This window comes from Leptopilina boulardi, unplaced genomic scaffold (assembly GCF_019393585.1).
Source record: "Leptopilina boulardi isolate dan_hultmark-lab unplaced genomic scaffold, ZJU_Lbou_2.1 LbouV2_310, whole genome shotgun sequence".
Lineage (NCBI taxonomy): Eukaryota > Metazoa > Arthropoda > Insecta > Hymenoptera > Figitidae > Leptopilina > Leptopilina boulardi.
The window spans coordinates 3,725,643-3,752,293 of NW_026137875.1; the positions used below are offsets into that span (position 1 = coordinate 3,725,643).

A 26,651-nucleotide genomic window follows, 5' to 3' on the forward strand; every position below is an offset into this window, starting at 1 on the left:
TAGGTATAAGGAGATAAATTACATCAGTTTCTTTGTAAAAAATTATTTCTCATTCAGCTTTTTGTTAGACATTTTTTAACAATAAAAATAAAATAGGGAAAAACGAAAAAAAAGCTTCAAATACAGAAAGTTATATATTTATTTTATCAAATTTTTATTAAAATATTTTTTTTTTTTAATTTATCTTATAAATCAACACTGTTTTTTTTTACTGTAAAATGTAAAATATACTGCAAGTAAAATAAAACAGAAAGTCATTTTTTAAGAATTATTTTTTAGCGGTAGTCTTTAAATTTTAATTGCATTTATAATTTAAAATTGAGTTTTAACTTAGTTTCAAGTATATTTTCCAAGTTTAGATTTAGGAGTACTTTTGTACGAAAGGGCATGTCCCGTTATGTTTCCAAATAAATAAATAAAGTTTAAAAATTTTTTTATTGCTATTTTTTAAGAAAATTTTTTTAGCAAAAATAATTTTTCTTTAATTTCAATATTTTCTACTAAAACTGAATGTAATTTTTCATGAACCTATAAATTTTGTATCGAAATTGTCAAAAAAAAAAGAATTCTTTTTTAGTAAACAGACAATAAAAAAAACGGTTATAATATTCTTTAAGTAGAAAAATTTCATTTACATACAATTTCAGTTTATAAAATATTTATTTGCAATGAAATCAATTTTATAAAATTCTGATACATTTATAAAATATTTTTTTTTTTCCACACTTATATTATTAATATATCTTTAAATTGAACTTTATCTCCTTATATTTTCCATCTTAAACTCCCCCCTTAAAAAAAAAGAAAATAACATCAATAAAAAGAAAGCAAAGAAAAAGTGACACAATAAAAAAGAAAAGAAAGCAAAGATTAGAAGTTATCAAAAAATGAAAAAAAAAAGAATTGTAGAGTGAAAGTCGTCAGATCGAAAGTGCGGCAGACGAGATCTATTTATAAATATCTAACTCCGTGGAATATATTATATAATGAACGATATAGTTAAGTTTACCGCAAAAAGTCCGGGGCTGATAATTAAATCCATCGCTGCTCCATATATCGTCATGAAAACGAACTATCGCACATGTTTCGAACTTGCGAAGCGATGAGAAAAAATTTAATGCTCGCGACTCGTTTTAATTTTAACGTTCGCGTACATCTAGATTGATGACCAGCGTATTTTTACTTTTTTTAAATTAAATTTTAAGGATGTTTGATTTTCCCTAATTTTCCGATTAAAAAAAAAAGAAAAAAAAAAAAAAGTAAACTTGATTTATGTAATATAAAAAAAATTAGGCGCGTTTTTTGTTTGAGAAAAAAAACATTTTTTTTTTTACTTTAGGGTGGGAAAAAAAACTTATGGTACGTTGTTATAGAGGTTAAGTGCATGCGGTTTTTTTTAACGGACATACCCAGTATGTCCATGGCGTCTTGTGCCTGCGCTCGTGATGGTGGCGACAGTAGTACTGGCGCCGTATCGGTCAGACTTGACTGCCGCCTTCGAAACTACATCCCCTTTCACGCCTGACACAAACCCCCTCCCTTGGATACACAACCCCCTCCCTTCACCCTCGCCTCGTACCACCTAAAAGTTATAACCCCCCACTATATGCTCTTACCAGTTTTCGCAGTGGGCGTGCTCCACTCGACTTGCAACTTGTGGGGTGAGGCAATTCGCGAGAGGGGTGGAAAAATGTGGAACTACCCCCATTTCATCCCCCCAACCTCCTTCCATACTCTTCTCTACCCCACTCTCTACTCACACAATTTCCAAGCAACCCTCTCTGCGCGTTTTACACGATATTTCCTTTACTCTACCCCCCCATCTCTGCACTTCCGCTTCTCGACCACCGAGCTTCAGAACAAATAAACCACTCCTCAATTCACGAGAGAGAAAAAGAGAGAAAGAGAGAGAGAGATTCTTTCACTTTCATTGTACTTTTCAAATTGATCTCGATAATCGCGGCCAATCGGTTATTCGCTGATGAAAAATCAGTGAGTACATTTTGAAAAAAAAAAAATTTTTGTTTGGTTTGCAATTTTTTTTATTTTGCTATTCTTGATATTTCGGATAACGGGAAATGATGAAATAAAAATTGTTGGTGGTAAAGATGAATTAATAAAGTAACATTTTAACCCTTCGTCTGTAAACTTAGGTCATTAATATGTTTCACTGTGTTTTAAATGTGTTAATGTGCTCAAAAAAAAATTCTCATGGTACTTTTTACAACTCTCAACTTCATATACACCCAAAAAAAAGTAATCTTAAATTTAGAGAAAAATTCCTCTTCTAAAATCCTCTAAATATTTCCTCTTAAAATACGAATATTCCATTTGACTGTAGAATATTTTTATTCTTTGTTGTAATGGAACAATGACAAAAAGAGTACTTTTGGGTTAGTCCACTGACTTTCGTCTAATAGTGGTTGCGACCAAATTTTAAAAAAATCTAGTTTTAATATATGTGAAACTCGATGATTCCCTGAGTTCATTAACCATAACATTATGGTAAAAATTTTATTCCCTTTAAAAATAGGGGTAAACGGTACAGTAATTGCCACACGGAGAAAAAGAAAAAGTAATTTTTACTACTTTCAGAGTAAAACTGGACCAACTCGAAGTTTCTGCGCATCTCTGGCAATTTTTACTCCAAAAATAGTAAAATTTATTATTTCTGTAGTAAATTTTACTGTTTCCGTAGTAAGTTTTACTATTTCTAGAGTAAATTTTACTATTTTTGGAGTAAAAATTGCCAGAGATGCGCAGAAACTTCGAGTTGGTCCAGTTTTACTCTGAAAGTAGTAAAAGTTACTTTATAAAAGAAATCTTTTTTCTCCGTGCAGTATAAGCAAAAAGGGGATATATTTATACAAATTACAAATGTTTAATTATCGAAATGAGAAATGAAACCATTTGTAAAGGAATTAAAATATTCCATTAATCTGAAAATAATAATAAATTGTTTATTTAATATTAGTATAAATTTTAAAAAAATAAAAAAATCTTCACATGACAGAAAAAATAGTGATTGTCATTATTTTTACAGTGATTGACCATCAATTTTACAATGATTGCCCACTAGACATAAAATAGTAATGTAAATTATAAATTTTGCATAATTTATTAAAGAATGAATATAATTTGAAATTAATAAAGAAGAAGTAATTTTTAAAATAATTTTCTTTTATTAACAATAATAAGATTCATTAAATATGACTTTTAAGTGTAAATAATACTATTAACCTAAAAAATTGGGAAAATTGTCGAATCTGACTCAATTGTAAAAATAAAAATTATTTTTGGCTATTTTGATTTGATATAATGATTACATGATTTTGAAGTTTTTCATTGCTTTTTTTACCTTTTTTTACCTTCGGCATTTTTTCGATAGCCTAAAATCATACTTCATATTAAAAAATTGTTAATAAAATATTACAAATCATTCTAATACATGCTGCGGCTCTAATTACATCTTTATTTTAAAAAATTAATTCACCAAATATGAAAAATCGTCCAAAAATTAAAAATACTTATCTCAAAAAAGTCTTGAAAATAAACGGTTAATCACTGAAAAATGACATAATAACCAAAAATTAAACATTGCCCGGGGAGGGCAATGACTGTTATTTGTTATTAATTGCAAGATAGTAGTTGTTCTCTATAATTTTCTGTAAATCGAGTCAAATTACGTTAAAACAAATTTTTTTACTTATTATTAAACTTATTTTCATGCATATAATTAAAAAATAATAATGATATGTATAATTTTTTCGTTAAAAAGTCAAAGAAAGTATCACCACTAACCTTGCAAATTTACAACTAAATTGACAAAATTTCAAAGAGCTAAGGACACTGTTCTCGAAAAACGCTATTATTTTCATAATAGTGAGTCGAAGAATAAAAATCTTTTTACACTACTAGCAGAATATTCTGTAGAATTTATATAAATAAATAAAACAAAATATTATATGTAAATTTCGTTATTATTTCTGTTTGTAATGTAATGGTGGCAATCACTGTGAGGGGGGCAACAACTGTACCGCATACCCCTATTAAATATCAAAAGTAGGTGGTTCACAATGTGATTTTGTAACCTTAAATTTTTCAATTTTTTTAAAAACGCTATTATTAAAAAACTATTAAAAATTAGATGTTGGAACTCACCAAAAACATTAATCACTTTATTCTGCACAGAGGAACGAAAGAATTTTTGCAAAAATTTATTATTTTTGGATGATATACGATTTTAAAAAAAATTTTATTTAAATATTCTCAAGATTTTTATTTACTTATAACTTTTTTGTCGGTGCTCCGAAAAAATTGAGGTTTTGCACAAAATTTTTTTATAATATTCTTTACCTTCTATTAAAATCTTACGAAGGTGTTTTGCTTCGTTTTGGAGATATTAATTTAAAAAAAAATTTATGTAAAAGATTAATTAAAAGACTTGAAGTTAACTGACCAATTTCAAATCTCTACATTTTAATATATATTTTTATAAAAAATGGAGCATTTGGAAATTGGTTAGTTAACTTCAAGTCTTTTAATTAACCATTTTAAATAAAAAATTTTGAAAATTAATATCTCCAAAACGAAGCAAAACACCTTTGTAAGATTTTAATAGAAGGTAAAGAATATTATAAAATATTTTTGTGCAAAACCTCAATTTTTTCGGAGCACCGACAAAAAAGTTATAAGTAAATAAAAATCTTGAGAATATTTAAATAAAATTTTTTTAAAAATCGTATATCATCCAAAAATAATAAATTTTTGCAATAATTCTTTCGTTCCTCTGTGCAGAATAAAGTGATTAATGTTTTTGGTGAGTTCCAACATCTAATTTTTAATAGTTTTTTAATAATAGCGTTTTTAAAAAAATTGAAAAATTTAAGGTTACAAAATCACATTGTGAACCTCCTACTTTTGATATTTAATATTTTTAAAGGGAATAAAATTTTTACCATCTCTCTTAATTTGAATCAGTGAAATTTCACTGGTGAAATAGCTAGAAGTCGGTTACTGAATCATTTAGTGAAATTTTCACTGAAAATCAGTCATATATCACTGATTTCCAGTGAAAATTTTACTAAATGAATCAGTCAATCTGTTTTACCGATTACCGATAATACAGATTGACTGATTCGTTTAGTGAAATTTTCACTGGAAATCAGTGATATATGACTGATTTTCAGTGAAAATTTCACTAAATGATTCAGTAACCGACTTCTAGCTATTTCACCAGTGAAATTTCACTGATTCAAATTAAGAGAGATAATATTATGGTTAATGAACTCAGGGAATCATCGAGTTTCACATATATTAGAACTAGATTTTTTAAAAATTTGGTCGCAACCACTATTAGACGAAAGTCAGTGGACTAACCATTTTGCATTTTCCTCTTCAATTACGATTTTCCTGTTTAAATTTAGTATATTTGAAAAAAGGAAAAGTAAATACATGATATCGATTACATTTTTTTCCTGTTTGACATTTGCGCTTTTGTTTTTCGAAACTGTCAATTTTCGTATTTTGTCATAATAGTGTTGTGTTATAAATCGAAAGACCAAAATGGAAAAGAGACTCGAAGATTTACTAAATGATTTAAATCTGGGTGGATATATTAAATGGAGGTATAAATACAGAAAATATAACCTCTCGATGAATCTTCATTTTTTACTAATTTTCTTAAATATTTGCGTCGAACTTGTTTGATATTTGCAACTGGCTATAGCATTTTTTATTATTATTGTAATTAAATCTAATGTATTGATGCTCAGCAAAAAGCAAGAAATTTTTTACGGTTATTTTCAACTTGTCAAAATATTAGAATATTATTCTTCCTTTAAGAGGATTTTTTCGAGAGGAAAATCCTTCTAAATATTAAGATTAATACTTTTAATACCAAAATTAAGAGGAAAATATGCATTACATTTAGAGGAATCCTCTAGAATGAAGATTACTTCTTTTAAGGTGTATTAATCATAAAAATGTAAAAAAAAAAATTATTGTTGCATTTATTTTTTATAAACAAATGGAGAAAATAAAAAACTAAAACAATTTTGGCTGGGACACAAATGATCTACGTTTACAGACGAAGGGTTAATATGGGCCTATGTGGAAATTAATCGTGAAAGTTTAACTTTAGCTGGCGCCACCACTGGATTCGTTGATGGTAGTCTAGCCCCGTTAATGACGCGAGTTTATTCTGCTAGAATGCAACATAACCTATTTCAATGGAATACAAATTTTTCTATATAAAATGACAACACAGAGTATCAACGAGAGTGACTTATTTTCATATTTTCTGAAATCGTTTATGGATACATTAATCGATTTTTAAGTATGAAAATATCACAGAAAATTAAAATGCATTAAAATAAGCTGCAATGCTTATTATTTTAATCAAATTTTGCTTATTTTAATCCATTTTAGTATTAAAATAAGCAAAATTAGATTAAAATAATAAGCGTTGCAGCTTATTTTAATACCTTATAATTTTCTGTGATATTATCGAAACTTTTCCCAAAGCACCAAAACTGTCATAAAGATTTCCTAAAGATTTATTTGAAATTATCGGAATATTTAATTGCAATGTTTAGTGAAAATTGTGTATAAAGATATTTAAATGTCCCGATTAAATAAATGTTTAGTGTGAAATTTTTCTCAACATTTAAAGAAAAATAATTCTTTTCGCTTCTTGTTTATATAAAAAGCTTCATCTAAACAAACTACAATAGTAACAAAAAATCACGAGGCGATGTAAACTTATACGAAAATTTTTGTACCAAATGTCCATTTTGGGGCCCTCTCTCCTAATAACTAAATTTATTATAATTAAATATTGTTTAATGTGCTACAAATAAATTAAAGAACAATGAAGAAAGTGAGGTACCTTGAAGTACACCTCACTTAACCCTATCCCAATCTGGAATAATCTTCATTTCCATCAATTACTTTTTGCAGTCTAAATTTAAGATAAGACTCAAACCGATTACAAACCGATTTAGATAGCTTAAAGGATTTAAGTTTCTTTATCAATAATTTGTGATGTATTGAAGAAAATGCTTTTTAAAAATAAAAAAAATACAACGAGATTAATGAGATTTGAATCGAATGCAATTTTAATATTAGTTGTGAATTTTAATGATGCCGTGGATCTACTATGTTTTGAAAATCAAAATGGAATTATAATTTACTAACAAAGATTTTAAAATATCATGATAATATCACACTGAGGAAATGGATGGTAAGATTTTGATTGTTAAAAGTAGATGTTATCCGGTACCATCGTTATGCTACTCGGTATATACCATCAAAGATGTTACAAAAAATATGATTATGTTACCCACTACAATCAAAATGTTACTCCGTACAATCTGGATAGTAACTGATAGAATCTAGATAGCTGTCCGTATATGTAAGATCAAATATGGTACCTGATACTATCTAGGTAGTACCCCGTACCATCTATTTCTCTCCGTGCATACGTACGTGATGCAAAATTTTTAAAGTTTACCAATTTCGAAAAAAAACTTCTTACACTGATGTCAAAAAAATTTCAGTACATTTATATGGCTTGCTTGAAAATACTCGCTTCACTTTAAGGCCAGGTCCAAGTGAGGCAGCGCCATCTACATTGAAACTAAAATTTTGAAAAATTTTCAACAGCCTTTTCTTGAAAACAAGAAGGTAAAATGCTTTTTCCTTTATGGATAATTGATTATTGGCAAGATATACACCAGCTAAAACTTTTTTTGAGTTAAAATAATAAAAAAAATTTCATGTCAATAAATTAAATATGAGCACTTTTTTCACAAAAGCTGTAACAGTACTTTCTCAGAAATTACAATCAAAAATGCAATTTCCATTTGGAAAATTAATAAATGCTAAAAAATAAACGACCTAAGAATTACCAATCACGAAAATAAGAAAAAAAAATTTTATTAAATATTTAACATATTGATACTGCTTTACTGATTGTGACAGCCCTTTGGTAGATTATGTATTTCAGGTGGTTAGCAACAGCGCCAATCTCCTCCTTTCGGCAAAACTGCGAAACGTCTGGTGACATATATAACCTGCCAAACGGCTGTCATAATGAGTAAAATATGTTATGTTAAAATACTTTTTTTTGTTATTTTCGTGATTGGTAAATCTTAGGTCGTGTATTTTTTAGCGTTTATTAATTTTCCAAATGGAAATTGCATTTTTGATTGTAATTTCTGAGAAAGTACTGTTACAGTTTTTGTGAAAAAAGTGCTCATATTTAATTTATTGACATGAAATTTTTTTTATTATTTTAACTCAATAAAAGTTTTAGCTGGTGTATATCTTGCCAATAATCAATTATCCATAAAGGAAAAAGCATTTTACCTTCTTGTTTTCAAGAAAAGGTTGTTGAAAATTTTCCAAAATTTTAGTTTCAATGTAGATGGCGCTGCCTCACTTGGACCTTGCCTTAAATAAAAATATATCTGCAAAAACTTCAGTTAAAGCTGTCAAATAGAGATCATTTGAAGGTTTATAAAATTTAGCATCAAATGGACTGCAGTAAAACGCTTTTAATGATATAGATATAAAATTATAGTTCTTTAAAGTCAGAAGATTTTTTAGGAAATATACGATTTTGAAATCTTGAGTTTAAATTAATGACAATTGAAGTAAAAATTTCTTTGAGATTTGACACTTTTACAACATAAAGTAAAAATCCTATGCTTTAATTCTGGATCAAAACCATTTTGAAAATAATCAATATATTTGCTTTTTATTGCTATAAAAATATTCTCATATTGCTGTTTAAATTTTTTTATCAGTTACTAAATTCTCGCTATGGCAATTAGTAGATTTCTACTGCTAATCAGTGAAATATGACTGATTCAGATTTAGAGAGTGGTTAAATGTCAAAACTAATGAAGAAAACGACGATTTTGGAATTCATTTTCTTCGATAAATTTAGAGAGCAATATGAAAATATTTTTATAGAATATAAAGCAAATACTAATTATTTTCAAGTGATTTTCGTCCAGAATTAAAGTGTAGGATTTATATATTTTATATTGTAAAAGTGTCAGATCTCAAAGAAATTTTTACTTCAATTGGCATTAACTTAAATTCAAGATTTCGAAATCGTAATTTTCATAAAAAAAATCCTAAACCAATAATATGATATTTATATAATTAAAATCGTTATACTTTATTCCATTTGACGCTAATTTTAATAAACATTCAAATGATCGCTATCTGTCAGCTTAAACTACAGTTTTTGCAGGGACATTTTTATTTAAAGTGAAGTAAGTATTTTTAAGTAATCCATACAAATGATCCGATTTTTAAAAAAAGTACGTGTATTTTTTTTCAACTTGGAAACAATTTTAAGGATCAGAGCAAAACATTTAAAAAAAATTTAGTTTTCTTGTTCATTTTGTAAAATGGAAATAATAAAAATAAATCAATTTAATAAAAATGGAAATATAAATATTATTTTGCAATTATTCTTTGTTTCTTAAATTTTCTACAATATAATATTTATATATCAAAAAGAAAATTATGAATCTCAACAATTGGAGTACCTTCGGTAATTGATGCACTTACCCTATATTCATCATTTTAAAGTATACGGTCATAACGTTAAAAATAATTTATAACCCTCTTATATTAAAAACCATTTGATATAAGATAAAAAAAATTTATATGATTAATATATTTCAAATAAAAAAAAATTATATTTTTATATTGTCTAACATCTAAAATTTTTAAATTTTTGGTTATTGATGTGAGAATAGCTTTTTCCCTTATGATTACATAGAATGTGAAAAACAAGTTGTGTGCGAAAAGTATTATACAATATAGAAATATCGAAAATTGAAATAGAGAATAGAGAGAATTTCACAAATAGTTCCTAGACTCATGAATTTCTTGTAAAGAACTTGAATTGAGAAGACATTTCTGGAATTCACTGAGGAGTTTATGAAATTCCTTGAATTTTAGTTATATAGAAATATACAATGATTTTGCCCTCTATTAGAAGAATATTTTGTGGATAGCGATTTAAAGAATGAAATTTTTTTAATTTATAAATAATAAAAAAAATAATAATAATGTTATGTTTAAAAAAATATCTGTAACGCTCCACAGTGAAAGGGGACTTAGCTGCAAACAAATTTTAGATTATGTTTGTATTTGTTAGTGATGTTATAGAACGATAATCAACTCTTAATACAAACCACTGATTAAGTTTTCATTAGATCCAAAAGATTCAATAAAAACTGATTTTAATTTTACATATAAATAATTAAAAATAAATGTTTAATTAAGGTAAAACTGTTACTAAACATAACCTAAAATTTTTTGCAGCTAAGGTCCCTTTCAACGTCGAGCGTTACATATATACATTTTTTTCGAAAGCCAATTTTATTTCTAAAGTCAATTTCTTTTTTTTTTCCTTATTGATTGTATTGGACTTTTCCAAGTGCAGTCGCACAGTTTAATACATTCGACAACAATCCGTTTCATCTATATATAGTTTTTCTAAAATGAAAATATAATCCAATTGCATATATAAGCTTTGAATTTTCTCTCACATTATTTTTGTTTTATTTTGAGAGCAAATATTTTCAGTACTTCATAAAATTGCCAACAATAAATAATATATATTGGAAATAAAAAAAAAAGAATTTTGTAAATTTCAATTTAATTTAAATATTTATAATTTTCTATCAAATTTTACCTTATATTGAATGCGGATTAAAGTAAATTTATATTTATATATAAAAAAAAGCATGCTAAATTTTTAATTAAAACAAACATATAATATGTATAAAAAGTGCAAACTTTACCTTTTTTGTCGGATGAATTATTATAATTGAATTCAAAATTCTCACTGGCTTACCTGTAACATAAATAAAAGAGTTTATTAGTTTTATAAATAATTTTTCACAAAAAAAAAAAAAAAAAATGAATGCATATTATATTAACTATTGTATTTTATTAATTTTTATTATATTATCTATATTAGGCACTTTTCTTAATAAATAAAATGGGTCAGAATTTGTGGAATCAACACAAAAAAAATTCAAACAGAGATTCTACTATTTTCTATATTTACATCAATACAATTAAAAAAATTGTTTAAACCAGGATTCTACTATTTTCGATTTTTATTGCTTTAAACAAGAATTTTCCGATTTGTCTTTTTTGTAAGAAAACTAAGGAAATAAATTCGACGCCTCCCGTCCATATAATCGTAACACAAATGTCAGAACTATATAATCGTAACTCGGAGCTCAGTTCAATATGAACGTAGTTAATTTTCAGAAGAATAAATTCGTATCTCAACGATCAATTATATAATCGTATCTCAAAACTCAACGTAATTATTATAATTATTATAAAAAAATGATTTTTTGTTTATAAAAGATATAAAATAAAATAATTATTTAAATTTAATGCTTTTTCTACACAAATTAATTTTGTGTCGAAAAAATTCTGCAATGCACTAATTTTATTAAAAAAAATTATTTTTTCAAATGGATTCTGAAACATCGATTTTCACCAGTATATTTAGTTATAAACAAGAATATTTATTTTAAAAAATTTTGTGTACTTTAAATAAAAATTAACTTTTAATATCTTTTTTTACAGATTTATTAGAAGATAAGATTATTAATTTATTTTTATTTTACGAAAGCTTAAATAATAATTATAATAATTACGTTGAGTTTTGAGATACGATTATATAGTAAGAAATTTTGAGATACAATTATATAGAATTGATCTTTGAGATACGATTATATTCTTCTGAAAATTAACTACGTTTATATTGAACTGAGCTCCGAGTTACGATTATATAGTTCTGACATTTGAGTTACTATTATATGAACGGGAGACGTCGAATTTATGTAATAAAATTTAAATTAAAAATGAATTGTCAAAAGCATACTTTCAAGCTTTGAACAAAAAAAAAATTTATATTTTATTGTTGAAATATTTGCATTTATAATTCAAAAAGGTACAATAGCCTCATCGTTCCCGAGAAAAAAGCAATAATTATTATATCTGTATACGGGACGTTCTTTGTCAACCGGACCACCCCATCTCTCCATAATTGGTTTAATTTAAAAAAATTTTATAATATTGGAAAAATTAGCTTGGAATGTCTACTTTTTAATCCCGTTGGGCGCTTTTTGAAATTCAAAATGGCGACTTAAATATGGCGCCTAAACGACATAAAAAACACAAAAAATCCACTAATATGATCTATATTATTGTTTAAAGCTTCACATACGACGATAAAAATAACCACAACATAGTTTACTTAAAAACTGATAACGTATCTCCATTCAAAATTCAAAAATTCAAAATGGCGGATTAAATATGGCGGATAAAATTAAAAATTGAGCTAGACTCGTGAAAATTACTACTTGGGGGTTTTCGAGGTAGCTGATTACGAATCCGGTGTTAGTTTTCAAAAATTCAAAATGGCGGATCTAATATGGCGGACCAAAAAATTTAAAAAATGGAGCTAATTTTGTAAAAATGTCCACATAGGGGTTTTTTGGTCGCTGATTACAAATCCGATGTCAGTTTTAAAAAATTTTTAAATGGTTGATGACAAATCTCTATTTAAAATTCAAAATGGTGGATAGAATTAAAAAATTAAGCTAGTCTTGTGATTATTAATTAAATAATCCTCAAGTAATTTCCATAAAAAGTTTTCTGTCGTTGTATTTGATAAGTTCAAATGGCACTTTTTTACGTTCAATATATAAAAGTTAGATCAATTTTTTATATTTTGGTCCACCATTTTAGATTTACCATTTTGATTTTTTAAAAAGTAACGATGAATTCGTAAAGATTGTCCTGAAAAACCCTTAGGTAGACATTTTAACGAGTTTAGCTCAATTTTTTGGATTTTTGGTCAGCCATTTAGAATTTTTAAAAAGTAACCGCAGATTCGTAATCAATGACCTCGAAAACCCCCGAGTAAACAATTTCACGGGTTTAACTCAATTATTTAAATTTTGGGCTACTATTTTAAGTCTGCCATTTTGAATTTTTGAAAACTAACAACGGATTCGTAATCAGCGACCCCAAAAACTCCCGAGTAACAAGTTTCAGGCGAATCTAAACGATTTTTTAATTTTTGTCCATCATATTGGATCCGCCATTTTGGATTTTTGGAAACTAATACCGGATTCGTAATCAGCGACCCCAAAAACCCCCGTGTAACAAGTTTCAATCGAATCTACACGATTTTTCAATTTTTGTCCGCCATATTGAATCGGCCATTTTGAATTTTTGAAAACTAACAACGGATTCGTAATCAGCGACCCCAAAAACCTCCGAGTAACAAGTTTCAGTCGAATCTAAACAATTTTTCAATTTTTGTCTGCCATATTGGATCCGCCATTTTGAATTTTTGAAAACTAACACCGGATTCGTAATCAGCGACCTCGAAAACCCCCAAGTAGTAATTTTCACGAGTCTAGCTCAATTTTTAATTTTATACGCCATATTTAATCCGCCATTTTGAATTTTTGAATTTTGAATGGAGATACGTTATCAGTTTTTAAGTAAACTATGTTGTGGTTATTTTTATCGTCGTATGTGAAGCTTTAAACAATAATATAGATCATATTAGTGGATTTTTTGTGTTTTTTATGTCGTTTAGGCGCCATATTTAAGTCGCCATTTTGAATTTCAAAAAGCGCCCAACGGGATTAAAAAGTAGACATTCCAAGCTAATTTTTCCAATATTATAAAATTTTTTTAAATTAAACCAATTATGGAGAGATGGGGTGGTCCGGTTGACAAAGAACGTCCCATACACATTCGATTAAATATTATCAGTGACAGATATAAATATTTTCTCTATATTGTACAGTTCACAGTATATATATATATATAGAAAAAAAAGACAAAAATCAAAAGTCCCTTTGTCACTGGTATATCGTTACCACAATCGCTTTTTCTCCCGTGAGTATTGAACAAAAATTATGGGAATGGTTTTGTTGCCGGTAGATTTATAACATCAAATTCACATATCCCAGTGAGAGCCGGAGGTGGAATTAAATTGCTCTCAACTGGGATTAGAATGTGGGTGGTCTGTGCGCACTCAGTGTTCTACAAGAGAGTTCAGAGGTGTGAATTTTAGGCGGAAATGGATAAAAGATCGTCGATTAAACTTGTATATAAGGATATGGATATATTTCCATATATATATATACTTATACATCTACATTATACAATATTCATCACATGAATTGAGTATAGGTTCGATTAATAAGCAACTTAATTTATTGAATCAATTTCGATGAGGAATTATCGTCCACTTGCGGTTGTGGTTTAAGGGTTACGAATATAATGTATAGATCGTTTTAGTATTGAAATCGATCGAAGATAATTTTATACGTCACAAAATTTTAAATATAACACAAAAAAATTATGGCATCAATTTAAGTCAGTTACGTTTACAATATGTAAATAAAACATAAATAAAAAAATACCTTCGTATATCGTCGTTAACAAAAATAATATTTACTTTTAGTTTATTTTTGACTAAAACCGTTAATATTAGAATCATTTTTACTGAATTTCAGCCTTGAGTGTGTGATTTTAAGTTTTAAAATTGACTTAATCTATAGTTTTAAGATAAAAATTATGCTAGTTTCCAGGAATTTTGATTTTAAGATGTTAACGGTTTTAGTATTTATTTTTTGTGTTATTCTTTTAAGGGCTTGTTCATGAACATCAACAGAAGTCAAAAATGGATTGCTTACATTTATTTAACGGGGACTTCCAACGTAATTCCGTCGGAATTCCATCGGAGTTCCAAAGAATTTCCGATGGGATTCCGACGGAATTAGGACTCTAAAAATTTTGAAAAAAAAAATTAATCGGAATTCCGTCGGAATCCCATCGGAAATTCTTTGGAACTCCGATGGAATTCCGAGGGACTTTCCGGGGAAACTTTCCAAGTGGGTTTTTACTATTGAGTGGATTGTTCGTTTTGTTTAATTATATCTTTCTAATCAATATTAATTATTTTCCTTCATGAGGAAGCAATTTATTTGGAAACAAATAAATTTTATATCAAAAGATAAAAATATTTTTTTTTCTCTCTCTCTGAACGTTGTTATATATAAGAGATTCCCTTGAACTTTAATTTATCGTTCCTCGACTATTATATATCGAATACCTAATGCAGAAATAAGGAATCTAAGTTAAAAATAAAAGTAGAAAAAAATAATGTATAAATAATAGAAGATATAGATGAAAATAGAAGGGATTGATTAAAGAGAGGAGATTGAGATAATTCCCCTTGAAGGTGTAAGAATAAAGTCATTTAAATTTAACGCTATTTCGATAATTTCCTCTTGTGTGATGTACCTTTTACAACCCTTCCAACTGCAATTCCACCTTCTCCTTCCCATTCTACCCCATTTATTGTCAGAAGCTACCTCGAGATTCACCACTCGACCTGTTCTCCACTTCTCTCTCTCTCTCCCTCTCTGACATTCTCACTTCTCTTAGTTGGTATTTCTTCCTCTAAAGCTTCTTCCTTTTTGCTATACATCTCTCTCTCTCTCTATCTCTCTCTATATATATACACATATATATATCCCTTAGAGTTGGAGTTAATTTATCAGACCATTCTACGCATCCATCACAAGAGTGGCGAACTTTCTGTCCTTTCCTACCTCTTCTATAGGATCTCATTAAATATTTATTTTTCTCTTGAACGAAACCTCAACGTTTCTCATTTGCAAGAATCATCAATGGCATAGATTACACGCTGATTGTAGTAGTAGAACACACAAACTTCCTCTTGATCGATGTGCTGATGGAAAACTAGATTCTAGGAGAGAATGGAGAATGATATGTACAGCGTTTATGTTCAATTTAATAAAGTAGAAAAAAGCGAATGATAAATTTTTTTTTTCTAGTGTACTAAATATTTATTTATCCTACTGTAAGAAAAATATTTATAGTATATAGGGGAAAATGATTTACAGTGAATGGATTTAAAATCAAATAAGTAATTCGTATTTTTTCAAAGCATTTTTCAAATAACACATCGATCTAATTTTTTTTCCATATATATATAGAAGATGAAAGGAGCCAATTTATCGAAGTGAAAATGTACGATATTACTTGATTTTATCGCGAGTTCCTCCATAGGGAATGTCAATGTTTCTTTCCTTGCATCCTCCTCGTTCCTAAATTAATTATCTGTATATCAAATCAACTGGAAATCTATCCTGATGTATGGCAAGAATATTGCCCCTTGATGAGGGTGTAGAGGGGGAGGTTTCTGATCAATAAGTGGAGAGATAATTCACTTCTTACTCTCGTCAACTTCTTGACATATCGTGTATACTATATATACTTGTGAGAGAAGGTGATAGTGACCTCGTGAATGCGTGTCAGAAGCAGCAGGGAGTCGAGAGGGGCTATCTATTTGATAAATACAAGCAGTTGTTGAATAATGCAGTGAATGTCCCCACACTAGTGAGTAAACAAGTAACATAATACCGAGAAGGGTGTATAGTTGGTTGATACTGATTCACCTAAATCCACCGCGCGGCACCATACACGCACACCTATACTTTTCACATATATATATATATATATATATATATATATATATATATATATATATATATATATATATATATACAAAACAGAGTTTCTCTCTTGAACTTTCCAATTCCCTCACATCCCAAATGCAATGCCGCACTCCTCTAAAAGCGAATAAAGCAAACTTAACTTGTCAATATCAGTTTAAAGCAAACTCTGTCAATATCTCGATTCATATATGTATATAATATTGCTGAAAATTCAAAACTGAGTGTAAACAAAATGGCAAGCATTTCCCGTGCTTGTCAATTACTTTGGAAACTTGTTTCATTTTATATAAATTCAATGCAAATATGTATATAAATATATATAAATGGGTATCGAAAAAGCAACATTAAAATAAATTCTCTCGTTTTATGGGGTTACACCAACTTGACAATTTTCAAAAAAAACGATTTTTTTTTTTTTGCTTAATTTTGAAATCTATTTATGAGTATTTTAAGCTATCAATTATTATTAACACATGGAGAAAAATTACACAGGCACACAAAAAGTAAAATGTGGTTTGGCCGAGACACTATACTAGTCTATTTTCATGTATTTTTTCACGCTGAATCCGAATCCGAAGTCAGAATTATCAGATTAGCTTTTATTTTTGAGATAAACTCAAAAAACTGCTGAGAAAGAAAAATAAAATCAAAAAGTTAAAAAATTTTTGAAGATAATTGCAACAAAACGGAAGTAATAAAAAACTCAAAATACTCAAAATCAGTTTTTGGGAATTATCTTCAAAATTTGAGCCAATTTGTCAATTCTGACTTCGAATTCGGATTCAGCGTGAAAAAATACATGAAAATGCACTATCGTAGTGTTTCGGCAAAAAAAAATTTCTTTAAGCTAAAATCGCCATAACTGATAAAAATTCTGAATTAGGGGTACAGATAATTTTTTTTGCCGAAACACTACGATAGTGCATTTTCATGTATTTTTTCACGCTGAATCCGAATCCAAAGTCAGAATTGTTAGATTGACTCAAATTTTGAAGATAATTCCAAAAAACTGATTTTGAGTATTTTGAGTTTTTTGTTACTTCCGTTTTGTTGCAATTATCTCAAAAATTTGAGCGAATCTAACAATTCTGACTTTGGATTCGGATTCAGCGACGAAAAATACATGGAATTACACTATCGCAGTGACATTCAAAATTTTTTTAACTTTTTGATTTTATTTTTCTTTCTGAGCAGTTTTTTGCGTTTATCTCAAAAATAAAAGCCAATCTGATAATTTTGACTTCGGATTCGGATTCAGCGTGAAAAAATACATGAAAATAGACTAGTATAGTGTCTTGGCCAAACCACATTTTACTTTTTGTGTGCCTGTGTTATTAAGCTGTAACAGCAAGTAGGGGAGACCGGGGTAACTTGGCGCACTTTTTACTCTTTGTTGTGTAACTCACTCATTTTTGCTTTTTTTAAAAAGTTAATTTATAGACAACTTGTTGTAACATATCAGTTTTAATTAAAAAAAAAGAAAGTTGAAATATATTTAATACTTTTATTTTTATACCACTTTATTTGAAGCTGTGCAAAGCGCGCCAAGCAACCCCGGCCCGGGGTTGCGCAGGAGTGAAATTAAAATTAAATTATATGATTTAAAGTTTAAATAATATAAGACTTAACGAAATAAGTCTTGTTTTGTAATTTTACAATAAAATTATTTTAAATTTAAAAATTAGAAAATTTCATTTAAATTAAATGAAATTTGATTTAAATGAAATCGTAAAATTACCAAAAAATATTTTTCTTTTTTATAATAACGCTGTGAATATTTAAAAACCATTATTCGGTTAAATTTTTTGTATAGGATTGTTATTGGTGCTTATTAATGTGTAAATTTTATATAATCAACTTCATTTTATTAATATTTAACTAAATTTTCAGATAAGCGCGCCACCTAACCCCAAATGTACTTTTGAAATATTTATTAATTTTTTATAAAAACTGTTAATATAAATGAAAAAATTTTTTTTGTTTCTTAATAACAAATGTATAGAGCTCAAAACTTAATATTTGAGCTCTTCTAAAATTAATTTTTTAAAGAGATGTCACAAAAAAATGAAGAGGTTAAAAAATTACTTTGCAGTGCAAAAATTAGTTATTTTAATCTATACTCCACAATAATTAATGAATATTAATTCTTAAGTGGCTACCTAGATTTAGTAAAATATAGTATTGTAATTTTTAGATTTAGGAGTACTTTTGTACGAAAGGGCATGTCCCGTTACGTTCCAAATAAATATTAATGAAATTTTGTACAAACTTACAGTTCATCAAGTACTTTAAGCAGAATAAAGAGAAAAATTAATGTAACTTAACACTTTTGAATAAACTCAAGTGAGCCAAGCAACCCCTGGGCCAAACAGCCCCGGTCTCCCCTATGCATTAGCTGAAATCAATTAGCTGGTTGTGCTAACAATTAATAGTTAAAATAAGAATAATTTTTTTCGAAATTAACATTTGTATAATTTTTTTTTCAGGTAAACAAAGTCAAAATTCTTCCGTGACAAAAAATCCCGAATATGAGGAACCAAATAATAAAACTCACGTTTTCAATATAAATAATTACCTTCTTCTGTTGTGAGTCATAATAATTTATGTATTTGAAATAAATACAATTTAATTGACTCAATAATAATTATTTCATAAAAATATAAATATTTTATTTCATAATAGTGAAGTAATCGATTATTTGAATGAAATAAATTTTGTTTTACAACGTGAAATTAAAATTGAAAAGAATAATTTGAAAAATTTTTATTTGATGAAAACTTTCTTTAACTACTTGTACTAATTTGTCATCAATTCAAAACTTTATGTATAACTAAAACTGACTTTTACTACTTGTACTTAAATTACAAGAATGTTGAAAATTATGTCTGACTGAAGCCGGCTTTTACTACTGACATTAAAATTACAAGAATGGAAGGTATCTTAAATGAAATCTTAATAATCAGACTTTAAAAGATACATACATAAATTGTTGAAATTAAACTTCTTTAAATACATATGGGATGTTCCACGTCAAGCGGACCAAAGCTCTGCCCAAAATTGTACGCAATATAAATAAACTTATAATATATAAAAATGTTCGTACACATGTAAACTTTCAAAAAATGAGTGGCAAATTAAAAAATTTATAATAATGCTTTTGTTATAACAAATATAAACAATCATTAATGGAAATGCGTAAGTTAAAAAATGTCTCATTTAAAGACAAAAATTTTAAATTCTAAAGTCATAGTTGTTTTTAATGTTTTCGGGGTCGCTGATTACGAATCTGATGTCAGAATTGAAAAATTCAAAATGGCGGATCCAATATGGCGGCCGAATTTTTAAAAAATCGTCCAATTCGCTTAAAACTTATTACTCGGGGGTTTTCGGGGTCGCTGATTACAAATCTGATGTCAGAATTGAAAAATTCAAAATGGCGAATCCAATATGGCGGCCGAATTAAAAAAAAAATCGTCCAAATCGCTTAAAACTTATTATTCGGGGGTTTTCGGGGTAGCTGATTACAAATCTGATGTCAGAATTGAAAAATTCAAAATGGCGGATCCAATATGGCGGCCGAATTTTAAAAAAATCGTCCAATTCGTTTGAAAGTTGTTACTCGGGGGTTTTCGGGGTCGCTGATTACGAATCTGATGTCAGAAATAAGAAATTGATTATGTTGAAACTTAAACAAAGAGGGGGTCCTTTATGTTTATTTCATAAATATTTTGCTTCCTTCTTGTGTAAAGCAAAAAATTTGCTTCCTCGTGGAGGAAGCTATAAATTTCTCTAATTCGATTGATTAAATTAAAATATTTCGAGTTAAAAATTGATTTAAATTAATAAAAATTTTTGGAAAAGTAAGAAAATTTTAATTCATTTTGGGTGTAACATATACTTTATATTATATATACGAATTGATTCGTTTCAATGCAAGGAATTAAATTATTTTATTTATTAACTTGAAATTAAAAAAACACAAAATTTTTTAGCTAAAATGTGAAATTTTGATTTTTTAACTTTCATTAATTCTTTAAATTTTAATCGAATCTATACTTTGTATATACCAATGGATTCGTCTTGACGTAAGAAAGACGATTATATTATATATTACCTTAAATTTTTCAATTAAAAAAAATGTTTACCATTTTTAAAAATTTTATAAACGAAAAGACTGCAAAGCTTCCTCCACGAGGAAGCAAAAACATTTGAATGATAAGTACTTTTATATTTGATTAAAATAATTTTTTTTTGTGTATAATTTTCATTTGCCCGAATTATTATTATTCTATAATGTAGAAAAACTGTTTAATGAAAATTGTTTCTAATAATAATTTGGAGTTATAAAAATTGCTCTAAAAGAAAATTATTTCACAAGAAACTCTTGGAAATGAAAATTCTAACATATAATTTTAAGAACCCGTTTTGTTTGTGAAAATTGTGATTTTTATTTATCACTTAATTTTTTAATTATTTTGAATTAATTTCTATTTAATAATTTAACATAATTTTGCTTTTTATTATTTGTAAAGATTTCGTCAAATTTAAATATTCGCGCTCTTAATATATAACTCTTATTTTGTCCGCGAGGTGGCGAAATCGTACATAAGGTCGATTCCTTCATTAAAGAGCCGCGTTTTCTATATTTTCCGCATGGTGGCGCAATCGTAAATGAGGTAATTTCTCTCATCAACGAGATGCGTTGTGAAACGTATAAATACGAGAGACTTTCGATACAGAAATATTACGAATTTTTCGTGTACTTTTGCAGGTAGGTATTCTTGTGCATTTCAAACATAAAAAAATCAGTTCTTTTCAGAGCTATTCCTTTCCATTTTTCCTTTCCATTATTCCTTCTATTTTTCGTTTTTTTCTCAGTCATATCTTTTTAAATTTTTTTAAAACTTTTCATTTTCATCTCTACATTTCTTTCTCCAGTCATTTTTTCAAATCATTGTTTTATTCTTCTCTTTCTGTTCTTCATTCTTCTGATACTTTCTTTCCTATTTTTAGTTCTTTTTTTGTTTATTTTCAGTGACTTTCTTCTGTCATTTTTATTTTAATTGTCAAAAGGTAAGTTTTTTCAATTTTGCATTGAAAGTTCTTAATTTCTTTTCGAAATTGTTTAATTTCAAAATTATCATTTCCATCATGTCAGGCGGTGAAAAGAAAACTTCTAACTATCCGCTTCATGCAGATAGATGCATTAACCCCTTAAACCGTGAAAATCACAAAGGTTCAGATTTAAGGATAATGTCAAAGACATTATTAAAACAATTTCCTCAAGTACCAGAAAATGCAAGAATTTGCTCGCAATGTCGTAAATTATGTAATAAAAGTGTTGTCACTAGTGATTTTGATAATTCATTGACAGAAGAGCCAGAGAGTAAACGGAAATGTTTGTCAAGAGAAGAACAATTAGAGCAACTTTTAACGGGGCTAAAGGATAAATTTTCTTCTTTACCAATGAACGATCCTCTACGCATGTCTATACTGACAATTTCTCCTGAATGCTGGACTGTACGACAAATTGCGTCAGAGTTTGGTACTTCAGAGAGACAAGCAAGGAAAGCCAAACATTTGAGAAAGAATGGTGGAGTTTTGGCAACACCTGAATCAAAACTTGGTAAAACACTACCTGAGGAAACAATTGATAAAGTTAAAGATTATTACGAGTGTGATCAGAATAGTCGTATTATGCCAGGTAAAAAAGATACTGTTTCCGCTAGAGTGAATGGAAAAAAAATGATACTACAAAAAAGACTTTTGCTTGTAGACATTAAAGTGTTGCATAATCAATTTAAGGAGCAGTATCCTGAATTTCCAATTGGCTTGTCGAAATTCGCTGAATTGCGACCCAAAAATTGTGTCTGCGCAGGATCAGCAGGTACACAAAGCGTCTGTGTGTGTGTGATTCATCAAAATTTCAAGTTGATGATTGAATCCATAAATTTTGAAAAATTGATACCTGATTCAGAGAATAGGATAAAAGATTATAAAGACTGCTTTAAATTTGCTTTATGTGAAAATCCTGGACCATCCTGTTTCCTTTTGGAGTGCACCTTATGCCCTGGCGTGGAAAACTTTTCAAATATGATTTTAAACCTTTTGGAAGAAAATGAAATATCTGAAATCATTTGTAGTTGTTGGCAATCAACTGATAGATGCACTCTGACGAAAAAATATTATATTTCAAAGGACTTTGTAACCGAATTATCTAGTCAATTAACAAAACTATTGCCACACCATTACATTGCAAAAAATCAATCGGAATATTATCAAGAGAGGAAAAGAAACCTCCAAGAAGGCGAAGTGTTACTACAGTGTGATTTTTCTGAAAACTGCGCCTATGTTGTACAAGATGCTGTACAAGGTTTTCATTATAATAATGACCAATGCACAGTGCATCCTGCAATTTTTTATTATAAAGAAAATGGTGAATTAAAGCATTGCAGCATTGTCTTGCTATCCGAATCTACTACGCATGATACTGCTGCAGTCTACATACTGCAACAAAAAGTTATTGCAGACATTAAAAAAGTTTGCACAAATGTTAAAAAAATAATAATTTTTACTGACGGTGCTAAACAGCATTATAAAAACAAATTTCAAATGATGAATTTAGTTCATCACGAAGATGATTTTAATGTTCTGGCAGAGTGGCATTTTCATGCTACCGCTCATGGAAAAGGAGCATGCGATGGCATAGGAGCAGTATTAAAGAGAGAAGCCACTCGAGCTAGCTTACAAGCTAAGCCAGAAAATGCTATTTTGAATGCCACTAGTCTATTTACATGGGCTAAAGAGCACATTAAAACGACACGATTTATCTATTACACAAAACAAAAGCATGAAAAAATTAAGCGTTCATTAAATAAAAGATTTTCCAAAGCTCCTTCAGTTACAAAAATCCAATCAGCACACTCATTCATAGTTACTTCAGACAAGAAGCTAGTAGTATTTAGGTACTCAAATGCAACCACACCACTCGCAGTTATCCAATACTAGAGTAGTAATGAGTAACTGCAAAAAATATTTTGAATACGAAAACCTATAGTTTACAAGATCCATACAAATGATCTTTTTATTAATATTTTTTTTCTTTAATCTCTCGTGACAAATTCGTGATCGGCAACTTAAAAAGCTCCAGAGTAACAAGTTTTAAATATTTCTAATAGTTTTTTTTAATAATCTTCCGCCCTATTAGGTCTGCCATTTTAAATTTCTTATTTCTGACATCAGATTCGTAATCAGCGACCCCGAAAACCCCCGAATAATAAGTTTTAAGCGAATTGGACGATTTTTTTAAAATTCGGCCGCCATATTGGATACGCCATTTTAAATTTCTTATTTCTGACATCAGATTCGTAATCAGCGACCCCGAAAACCCCCGAATAATAAGTTTTAAGCGAATTGGACGATTTTTTTAAAATTCGGACGCCATATTGGATCCGCCATTTTGAATTTTTAAATTCTGACATCAGATTCGTAATCAGCGACCCCGAAAACCCCCGAGTAATAAGTTTTAAGCGAATTGGACGATTTTTTAAAAATTCGGCCGCCATATTGGATCCGCCATTTTGAATTTTTCAATTCTGACATCAGATTCGTAATCAGCGACCCCGAAAACATTAAAAACAACTATGACTTTAGAATTTAAAATTTTTGTCTTTAAATGAGACATTTTTTAACTTACGCATTTCCATTTATGATTGTTTATATTTGTTATAACAAAAGCATTATTATAAATTTTTTAATTTGCCACTCATTTTTTGAAAGTTTACATGTGTACGAACATTTTTATATATTATAAGTTTATTTATATTGCGTACAATTTTGGGCAGAGCTTTGGTCCGCTTGACGTGGAACATCCCATATGTGTTAGGGGAGGGGGCGTAAATTAATTTTATTCTGAATCTGTAAATTCTGAATTTTAATGTTGAATTAGTACAAAATTTATCTAATTTGAATTATTTACTGACTTTTCGCTAGAAATTTGCCAATTTGGTAAATTTTACTAATTTAAATTAGTTAAATTTTTACTAATTCGGATTTAATCTGTCAAAAATTGACTACATCACACACTTGGCTTCAAGTAGATATAGGTTTTGCAAAAATGGTGACGAAATCGGATAGCGGCATTTCATTCCTCATTTCATTAAAGCTTTAAAAATCGTAAAGACTAAAATCGTAGCTGATCCTTTTTTTGGGTTATTGTTAAATTTGTAATTCTTAGTTAATACCTATCTGGCAAGAAATTGTAAATATAAGTTATTTCAATTTAAAATAAAAATGTTACTCAAGGATGATTTTTAAAATTTTGCTAATATTAGGATATATAATATCTTTTTTTCTTGTGAATATACCTGCTGGCATTGTACTGGCGCAGTACTGGTGCCAGTAGTAAAATTGTACGTGTCTGAAAGGTTTTTGATTGGGGTTTTTGAAAATATATGCATGCGCAATACTTGAATACCCATAAAATTGTACATGTATGAAAGTGACACTACATTCAATGCAACTGATAACAACAGTGTTTGTGAATATTCCCGTAGTTGTCAAATCAATTAACTCCAGCAAGTCATAAATATTGGTGCATAGAGGTTTCCTGTACTATATATATATATGTGTATCCATAACTATACACTTGAATTGATGCAAACTGATATATAGAAATACATTTGTAGATATATACCTAACTATTCATGTTGCATATATATATACTATGTGTGTGCATAAATTAGCTATTGTAATTATAACGGAATAGCTTAATTCCAATTTCAGGGTGGTACCAAGTGTGTATATATAACTTGCAGTCAGATTCTCCTATATAGAATACATCTGACTCAAAGATAAACTCAGGATTATCCCGTTAAGTAATCATCAAACTTTCGGGTCCTCGCGCTTCTATTCCGAGATGATTAATACTCTCGCTGTTGTAAATAATAACTAATATATATATATATATATATATATATATATATATATATATACTAGGGGGGCTTCGCGCGCCAACCCCCTATTTAAATTTACTAAAAATATTAAATATTATTTTGATTAAATTTATATTTAATAAAAAAAATTTTTAATTTGAACAGCAGAAATTTATTTATATTTTAATATGAACATAAACTATATTTTAACTTGTATCCGTAAACTAAATTTTCATCTATTCTGCAATTGAAAAATTAATTAGGGACCGAATAAGTTTTTATATGTTTTTAAAGATTAATTTTACCCAATTTCTTTAAATAAAATTTATTATTTCATTTTAGAGAATTTCTTTCTAAGATGCACTAAGGATGACTAATTTTGGGGTAATGTCAGATTTTTTCTATAACTTTGACCAAATTTTGAGGTTATGTTCGCCTACACGCCAATGTCCTTCAACGTAAATTTAAGTTTATGTTTTCGTTTGACCTATGACCTTTAAAAGTTTAAAGGGAGCCCACTTGGAAAGATTCCCCGGAAAGTGACCCCTGGAGGTTCTATCAGAATTCCGCCGGAACTTCCAACGTAATTCCGTCGGAATTCCATCGGAGTTCCAAAGAATTTCCGATGGGATTCCGGCGGAATTCTGACGGAATTAAGATTCTAAAAATTTTGAAAAAAATTCATCGGAATTCCATCGAAATCCCATCGGGAATTCTTTGGAACTCCGATGGAATTCCGACGGAATTACGTTGGAAGTTCCGGCGGAATTCTGATAGAACCTCCAGGGGGAATCTTTCCAAGTGGGAGGGTCATATCTTGACCTCTGATAATAATTTTGAGGTTATGTCCGTCTCTACTCCATCAAAAACTTTGGTTTTTGACATATGTCCTTGATTTTTGAAGTTATGTTCGTTTTAATCTATTATTCTGTCGTTTGACCTTAAATATTGATGTTATGTTAATTTTTAACTTATGTTTTTGATAGGTATCTGAAATTTTCGAGACAATTTCTAACAGTACGCGAGTTTTAATGCTTCGCGAGTTAAACAGTAGGCGAGTACTGTGAGCTCCCGCGTAGCGTGGAAATTCTCG

The 26,651-nt window shown here is 28.5% G+C and overlaps 1 protein-coding gene across 4 annotated transcripts in view; it reads right to left on the reverse strand.

Annotated features, from left to right (window-relative positions):
- The window catches only part of LOC127283685 (complexin), a 583,758-nt gene that overhangs the window by 92,508 nt on the left and 464,599 nt on the right, over nucleotides 1–26,651 (reverse strand). The window contains exon 1 of one of the 4 annotated variants that reach the window (XM_051308708.1): nucleotides 1,410–1,540. The exons of 2 other annotated variants lie outside the window; for them this stretch is intronic. In XM_051308708.1, coding sequence (XP_051164665.1) covers nucleotides 1,410–1,422 — 13 coding nt within the window. In that variant the 5' untranslated portion in view covers nucleotides 1,423–1,540. Of the gene's footprint in view, nucleotides 1–1,409; nucleotides 1,541–26,651 lie in introns of those variants that run through there. One more of the 4 variants, XM_051308706.1, reaches the window with a different exon arrangement.